The 8025-nt window shown below is 46.5% G+C and overlaps 2 protein-coding genes across 2 annotated transcripts; one reads left to right on the forward strand and one right to left on the reverse strand.

The window, feature by feature from the left end:
• Nucleotides 58-2138, forward strand: LOC8059329 (GDSL esterase/lipase EXL3). The gene is made up of 5 exons (XM_002464532.2): nucleotides 58-595; nucleotides 713-843; nucleotides 988-1218; nucleotides 1299-1560; nucleotides 1676-2138. Exons 1-5 carry the CDS (start codon nucleotides 124-126, stop codon nucleotides 1858-1860), a joined length of 1281 nt encoding a protein of 426 aa, XP_002464577.2. The 5' UTR covers nucleotides 58-123; the 3' UTR covers nucleotides 1861-2138.
• Nucleotides 2423-6202, reverse strand: LOC8064872 (F-box protein At4g35930). Its single transcript, XM_002467141.2, has 5 exons — nucleotides 5933-6202; nucleotides 3803-4219; nucleotides 3644-3718; nucleotides 3033-3142; nucleotides 2423-2949 (listed from the first exon to the last, which is right to left on the reverse strand). The coding sequence occupies exons 2-5, from the start codon at nucleotides 4142-4144 to the stop codon at nucleotides 2679-2681; spliced, it is 798 nt and encodes a 265-aa protein (XP_002467186.1). The 5' UTR covers nucleotides 4145-4219; nucleotides 5933-6202; the 3' UTR covers nucleotides 2423-2678.

Consider the following 8025-nt stretch of genomic DNA (forward strand, 5'->3'; position numbering starts at 1 on the left):
GTGCCACCCCAACCATATAATACCATGGACGGTTATAACGGCCAGGGCAGACAGCTAGCCTCACTCTGTCCTCCAGGGTGAAAAAGGAGAGTGCAAATCGATCGTCAAAACTTGTGAACTGTTATGATCAAAATCATGTTGTGCAAGAAACGGAGAGGAGATCACACAAGCCACGACCACAAAAGTCTCTCCAACTTTGGTTTCCCCTTTTCATGCAATCTTATATTTGCAGCACCTCCTGCAACTGCAACGACAATGCAAGAACATCATCGGGCAGATCGAGCTCGAGCGCCGAAGATGGCGATGAGCAAGCGCACGGCATCACGCGCTCTCCTTGTCATGACGGCGACGGTACTCATTCTGCATCGGATCCTCTGCGCTGCTGCCTCGGCGGTCGTCGCAGCGCCGCCGGCGACGAAGCAGACGACGCGGACACCCGCGCTGTTCGTGTTCGGGGACTCCATCGTGGACCCGGGCAACAACAACGCCATCATGACGACGGTGCGCTGCAACTTCGCGCCCTACGGTCAGGACTTCCCCGGCCACAACGCCACCGGCAGGTTCAGCAACGGCAAGGTCCCCGGCGACATCCTCGGTACGTTCGTCCTTTTCCCTTTTTTTTTAAGATTAAGGATTAGAATTAGAAAAGGACAGAACTGAAGGAAAAAAAACTTTAAAAACTGTTATTACTGTCGTCGTTGAGTTGCTGCAGCCAGCCAGCTGGGCATCAAGGAGTACGTGCCGGCGTACCTCGGCACGGAGCTCAGCGATTTCGACCTCCTCACCGGCGTCAGCTTCGCGTCCGGCGGCTGCGGCTTCGACCCCCTCACCGCCGAGCTCGTGGTAACTAACCGATCGTCCTCCGTTCCAACGTCTCGATCCGAACGAACCTGCAGCAGCTCTGCATTCTGCAATGGCATCATTTTCTGATTTCCTGCTCACTCACACTCACACTCACACTGGCTGGCTGCCGTGTCATGTCATCAGTCGGTGCTCACCATGGACAACCAGCTGGACCTGTTCAAGGAGTACAAGGAGAAGCTGAAGCGCGTCGCCGGCGCCCACCGTGCCGCCGACATCGTGTCTAGTAGCCTGTACATGGTGGTCACCGGCACCGACGACCTCGCCAACACCTACTTCACCACGCCGTTCCGGCGAGACTACGACCTCGAGTCCTACATCGAGTTCGTCGTGCAGTGCGCCTCCGACTTCATCAAGGTGCGCTGACGGCGACCGATCGAACACGACGCACGCCACCAATCATATCGACCGCTCACTTCGATCGATCCATCTGGCAGAAGCTGTACGGTCAGGGCGCGCGGCGCATCAACATCGCCGGCGCGCCGCCCATCGGGTGCGTGCCGTCGCAGCGGACCAACGCCGGCGGGCTGGAGCGGGAGTGCGTGCCGCTCTACAACCAGGCTGCCGTCGTGTTCAACACGGCGCTGGAGAAGGAGATCAAGCGGCTCAACGGCAGCGAGGCGCTCCCGGGCTCCGTGCTCAAGTACATCGACCTCTACACGCCGCTGCTCGACATGATCCAGCGCCCTGACGCCTACGGTGACCTCCGATCCTCACGCACATACACACAAATCCCAGACCCAAATCGCGTGTTTTCGCCCGAAAACAACGCCTCTCTTAACCTCTCTGTCTGTCTGTCTCCATGGTGTTGTAGGATTCAACGTGACGAACCGGGGTTGCTGCGGCACGGGGGTGTTCGAGGTGACGCTGACGTGCAACCGGTACACGGCGGAACCCTGCAGGGACCCCAGCAAGTTCCTCTTCTGGGACACCTACCACCTCACGGAGAGAGGCTACAACCTCCTCATGGCGCAGATCATTAACCGATACGGGCTCTGAAATGGATGTCATGACAGCACAGCGCTGGACTATGGCAGCGCCGTCCATACTTCAGAGTCTTCTGCTGAATCTCTTGTGTCCTGACAACACTGAGTCATTGGGTGTATTTTGATCTTCAGAGGCTTCTGCTGAATCTCTTGTGTCTTGACAACATTTGAGTGTAGTTTGATCTTGTAGCTGAAGTACAGCTACAGCAATCAGTGGTCCAATATCATATCCATGTTTGTATTATGATAATATATATCACCAGTCTTGTAGCTGAAGTACAGCTACAGCAATCAGTGGTCCAATATTGTAGCTGAAGTTTGTATTACGAGTACAACTGTTATAATGATACTAACACTACTCCTAAACGTGACCCAATTCATCAAAAATATATAAATCAAAACAAGCAGCGATGGTAGTTGACAAACTATTTGGCTAACACAGTGACTCCATCCAGACCTCACCAGTCTTCTACTTTAGAAGGATCCAATCTGATTTCATCTCACACAAGGTGGAACACAGAAAAGCAATGCCTGCAGAATCCTGAATGGTGCAAAGAAAAAAAAGTAAAGTACACTTTTGCATGAAAAGGGATATAGGTATAAATAAATGCACAAAAAAGTCCATTTTATTATGTGCTATATACAAACTCATGGAATAAAACAAACTCCATACTTATTAAAGGTATAGCACAGTCTAACACTAGTCTAAAACCTAACCTGAACACAATAATCTAATATGCCAGCTTAAGAGCTGGCAGACAAAACTCATACTAGGGGCTTGACATAGATAAACTGTACACTATAGATGAAAGCAATGCACTTTTTGGATCTTCAGAGAAGCTTATTCTGTGCCACCGCTTCGCAAAGCTCCTCCTCGTATAGTAAAACTCTGGGTGAGGGTGCAGCTTTACACACAGGTCTTGGCAGCCCTGGTGGCACTGAGCGTCGGAGACGCTTTGAAGGAAAAGGAGTAGGAGACTCCTGGAAGAGAACAGCTGTGATTGGCTTCACATCAACCAGCTTGAGGCGTGAAAGGCGAGCAGCATGTTTTGGAGCCCTTGGTGTCCTTGGGGTGGAGACACGCACGTCCTTGCCATCGATCCTAATGAGCATGCAATGTTGTCGGAAGAGATTAGGGTGTTACTAAATCAGCACTATCTGATAAACAAATAAAATGCAGCTAACCTTAAGAAAGGCCAATGCTCCGTTGGAAGAGGAGTTTTGTTTAGGAGCAACTCCTGTCTGCTTCGATCTGGAGTGGTGTAATTGAAATGGTACTGCCTGGCCAGTTCAACCTAGTTTGCATTACCATTAAAAGTGAGCTTGGAAATAGAAATAAAAGGGAGTAAAGCATATGTTGACTGCTGAGAATGCAAAATAAACATGTAAAATGTCAAGGATGCAATTAACTTAATAAATAGATAGTTGGGCATACAAAAACAGTGACAGAATTGACAAGAATGTAATGGCATGCTAATACATAATCCCAAGATGAGAAACTACTAATGGAAGATGCAAGTAGGACATATAGCACTATGTCATTTCTTAATGGAAGGGAAAGCAACTTTTTTTGCATGTTGCAATATCAGATAACATCATTCATCCTTATTAATGAGAGAATGAAATGAGTGTACGTCAGCAATGTGCAAAAAGCAAGACATCAGTTACTTTGCTTCGAAAATATGTCATTATTTCAATGCAGACTGAAATTTGTAGGAGAACAAGGAAGCGAGGAAAAATGAGACTTTTATCCACTTTACAAATAAAGAATGCAACAGCTAAGAGTCGATACTTACTGCTTTTCGAATCCTTTTTGAAACATGGAAAACAGCCTTCAGTTGGTCATGGTGCAAGCAACACATGATCTTGATCTTTGCAGCAAAACAAAGGCAATCAGGTTTACCATAAATATAATCACTAAAGTTAACAAAAAGGTGGTTGTTTCAGTTCCATACCAGCAAATCAAGTGGAAGTGATTCAAGCCTTGAATCACCACCAAACACAGATGCATCAGGAGTCTTTGGAGTCTTTGGCAATACCTGCCCCTTGTTACTATCAAATGGCTCAAAATTGAGTCTTGCAGGGGACAAAATTGGTGTATTGCTTTCTAAGAGAACCTCAGGTTGTGGAGGCAACTCCAGCTCATCTTTCACATTCAACAGAATCCTTTTCTTCCCAATGTCCCTGCTTGTACTCCTACTATAACGAATCTGAGCCAGGGCACCAGGTTTCAAGTACTTGTTCTTTGCATGTTTCACTCGTTTCTTCTGCTTCATTGTCATTGATCCAGACCCCATGGTGATTGCTATTCACGCTAAAATTAGAAGTGGCAGGTGTTGTAGAACTTTGTTTCTTTTCCAGTTTCATGTCAGCTTCAACACAGGGGGAGAGAAATTAAGAGATTAGGATAAGAGTAAAAATGAGTGTCACAGCTTTTAAGAAATCAGTCACTTTGGATAAATTCAAGTTCCACGGTCCACCTGACAGTTAACTATACTGAAAAACACCCAGACAGAACAAATAATCTGTATAACTATAATGAAAATGAAAAGACAACAGAGCTTACGCATTCACATGTGTATCCATCATTTAACTAAACTATAAACCCCTTTTCTGAAAAGAAAATATTGCAAAGACTCAACATAGCTAAACATAATTTCCAATATCAGCTTGGCATAGACGAAATAATTGCTTGATATTGATATATTTATTGAACTAGAATTACCAATATCAAATTGACATAGCAACACAGAACATGCCAACCCAAAAAAGGTCATACTGGAAAACACATGGGCAAATCATAGACACGACATCACACAGCAAAGTTTCTAGAAATTAAGTCTTGCAAATTAAAGGACAATGAGGTGGTTGTTTATTTATGCTCTATAAGTGAAGTTTATCAAGGCAAAAAAAAATCCCTGGGGAAATCTGGACATCGATAAGGACTACATCAAGCACAACATTTTTATAACAAAGATCAAAACCTTCCATTTTACTCTGCGTCAAGCACATGCACTACACAAGCAAAGACAAATGTGTAAAACATGGTCTCGATGACTAAATAGTAGTAAAAGCTTTTGAAGATTCGATTCATCTAATCATCTTGTATCGTCGATTAAATGTTTAATCCTTAAATAGTAGTAGTATTAAGAAGTACTTAACAAACTTTTGCCAATTAGAACAACCATTATTGTAGTATAGATTAAATGCTTAAACCTCTGAGTAGTAGCAGTATTAATATTAATCCATTTTTGTCAATGGATTAATAATCATTGGCAAATAGTACTAGTATTAAGGGCCAGTTTGGATCCAAAGGGTAATTGTTTTTAACTGCTAAAAATGAGAACTAGCTGATCAAAACAGGCTACAATAATGGTTGTTAGGCTACGTGTTAGGTGTGCTAAAAATTATCCAAGCCCCTGGCTATTTGTTAGGCAATTAACTAGACACAGCCAGCTAAGAGCTAACAAGAGTCAATACTACTCAATAGACATTGATAGCGATGTAAGCACCTAGTAATAGCCAGGATCCAAATACGCTTAGCTGGCTTTTTTTTCCACTTTCTTAGCTGCCAATAGCCAATCCAAACATATGCACCTAATAGTACAATCTTTTCTGTAGCAGCAATTAAATGTTGGATCTATGGTTACTTGCATCCTAAGTAATATTGAACAGAGCACCCGAAAAGGATCTGTTGCAACGACTTATTACCATGCACAAAAAGTAGAACATTCAGCGGGGGAAAATTTGCGGGAGACGGAGACGATTTTGCCGCCCAAAAAATAGATCCCAAATCTACCAGAGATCTGGAGGGCCCAGCAACTACAGCTACAAATCCGCGACCCCAGAATCTCCATAGCACCACCGAAGCAGCAGATCTCGAAGGACAAGACTCTACAAGAGTCAAGAAGCAGCAAGGCGCGGCCGCATCCAATCCAGTCGCAAACGAACCGCGCTTGAAGAGAGCTAGCACGGGACGCGAGGCCGCACAACGATAGAGCTAAAAGACGCGGTATTTGGAGGAAGCAGGAGGAGTATGAGCGGAAGCATGGACGGAGGAGGGATTGAATGAATGAATGGTTTACCTGAAACAGGCCGCGCAGCTCAGGACCAGGAGGCGGCTCCCATCCTGCCGTGCCGTGCCGCCTGCGAAGGGAGAGCGAAACCGAGCGCGAGCTGGTGGTTGTTCGTTCCCTGACACCGCCGGCGGGCGCGAGCTGGTGGTTGTTCCCTGACACCGCCGGCGAGCGCGAGCTGGCAGCTCCCTGACACCGCCGGGGGGCGAATCAACGGGCGCCGCAACCGCAGGCAGGCCTATCGCAATAAATTTTCTCGCCTAGAGAGGGAGAGAGAGAAGGGAAAGGAAGAGGAACGGCGCTTTTGTACCAAGGCGGGTGGAATTGGAGGGAAAACCGAAAATTTTCGGCGGGGGTTGGCGCCAAAACCAGGTCCAGCAGGAGCAGAGGACGCGGAGCGGGACCCGCCGCCAGGGTCGTGGGGTAGGGGAGGATCGGATCTGAGCTGGAGCCCGTGCCGTCGTCATCTAGGGGCGCGGGTCAGCCGTACGTGCGCCGTGCGCGCGCCGACGCGGGGAATCCCGATGCCGAGACGACGACACCTTCCGAAACCGTGCTCGGTCGACAGTCGGCGCCCCCTCTGACGAGTGGGTCCCACGTCAACGGCGTCAGCTGCGTCGTGAGCATGGTGGTGGGGGTTTGGGCCCAGGTGGGGGACCGACGTGTGGTTCCGTTTCCTTTCATGGCGAGGCCGCGTGGGTTTGGGCCCAGGCCACGGCGGGGGCGGGGGGCGCAGCGCAGGTGTCTGCGACGCGGAAACCGTGGAGCTCAGCGTGGCGTTGGCGGGATTCCATCCCCAAGTCCCAACTTCTCGTTCGGTCGTTTCCGTCGGTGGGAGCGCATGCGTATCGGCTGTCGGCATCGTGCCGAGGTCCGAGGAGATCGGCCTCGGCGAGGCGTGTGCCTCTGCATTAGCGTGGGGCGTTGCGTGGCAAGATGAGTGTGGCTTGTGGGTACACACATTTTGAACTTCCAATAAATACGTATCGATGCGAGTTCTTTTCCAATTGATGGACACTAAAGCACTTACAACGTAGATTCTATCATAGAATCTAAAGTTATTTAGAGTAAGTTTAATAGTACAGTTTACTTGCTTTGCAGCCCACCCATACAATAGTTAGTTATTCACTATTAATACATGGCCCACTTATCTCTCTCACAAAGTTTCTTGGTTTTTGTGTCTAAGCTGGCTGTAAGCTTACAGCCTGCTTCTCCTCTCTCTCCTTCCTTCTCTCCTCCACATCAGCATTTAGCCAGCTTACAGCCCACCATAATACTTGCTCTTACTACCTCGAACAATATAGGCTTAGAGTTTAAATAAGACTTGGAGTCTTACTTTTTATACCTCTTTCTTCAATAAATATGTTGTCACATCAGCAAAATACCATAAATAATATGTAATTAATTGTCTTGTACTCTGTGATAGAGTCTTGCATTGTGAGTGTCCTAAGGGCACTCACAATGTAGACTCTATCATAGAGTCTAAAGTTATTTATTACCTCGAACAATGTGGACTTGGAGTCTAAATAAGACTTGGAGTCTTATTTTTTCTACCTCTTTCTTCAATAAATATGCTGCCACATCAGCAAAATATCATAAATAATATGTAATTAATTGTCTTGGACTCTGTTATAGAGTCTTGCATTGGGAGTGCCCTAATACTTCTTCCCTACCCTCAATGCACTCTTCATGTAGTATACTCCCTCGTATCCTAAAGAGAAGACGCACTGATATGATGCTTACGTTTGCGAGGCCTATTTGCTACCGGGATTCGAACCGTTGCCCTCTGGGCTCAGGCTGTAGAGTCTTGGCCAGCTAAGCTACAATTGATTGTTGTATAGATAGCACCCCGCTCTGTATTTAATAAGAGCAAGACAGGAAAACTAACCCCTAATTAATCACCCCTTGGTAATCATACTCATGTCATAAACGTCATCTAATTAGGATACAGATGGAGTATTTTTAACTTCCATTAACGTCTTGTTTAGTTTACTCCAAAACCCAAAAACATTTTAAGATTCCTCGTCACATCAAATCTTGCAGTACATGCATAGAACATTAAATATAATTAAAAAGAAATAATTAATTATACAGTTTGTCTA

The sequence above is a fragment of the Sorghum bicolor genome, chromosome 1 (genome assembly GCF_000003195.3).
Source record: "Sorghum bicolor cultivar BTx623 chromosome 1, Sorghum_bicolor_NCBIv3, whole genome shotgun sequence".
NCBI classification, from domain to species: domain Eukaryota; kingdom Viridiplantae; phylum Streptophyta; class Magnoliopsida; order Poales; family Poaceae; genus Sorghum; species Sorghum bicolor.

Bases quoted from the DNA above. Each gene is read 5' to 3' on its own strand.
- LOC8059329 (XM_002464532.2), top strand. From the start codon at position 124: ATGATCAAAATCATGTTGTGCAAGAAACGGAGAGGAGATCACACAAGC. The intron at 596-712 runs GTACGTTCGTCC...GAGTTGCTGCAG, and splicing joins GGTCCCCGGCGACATCCTCG to CCAGCCAGCTGGGCATCAAG. The intron at 1,219-1,298 runs GTGCGCTGACGG...TCCATCTGGCAG, and splicing joins GCGCCTCCGACTTCATCAAG to AAGCTGTACGGTCAGGGCGC.
- LOC8064872 (XM_002467141.2), bottom strand. From the start codon at position 4,144: ATGGGGTCTGGATCAATGACAATGAAGCAGAAGAAACGAGTGAAACAT. The intron at 3,719-3,802 runs GTATGGAACTGA...TTTGCTGCAAAG, and splicing joins CACTTCCACTTGATTTGCTG to ATCAAGATCATGTGTTGCTT. The intron at 2,950-3,032 runs GTTAGCTGCATT...CATGCTCATTAG, and splicing joins GAGCATTGGCCTTTCTTAAG to GATCGATGGCAAGGACGTGC.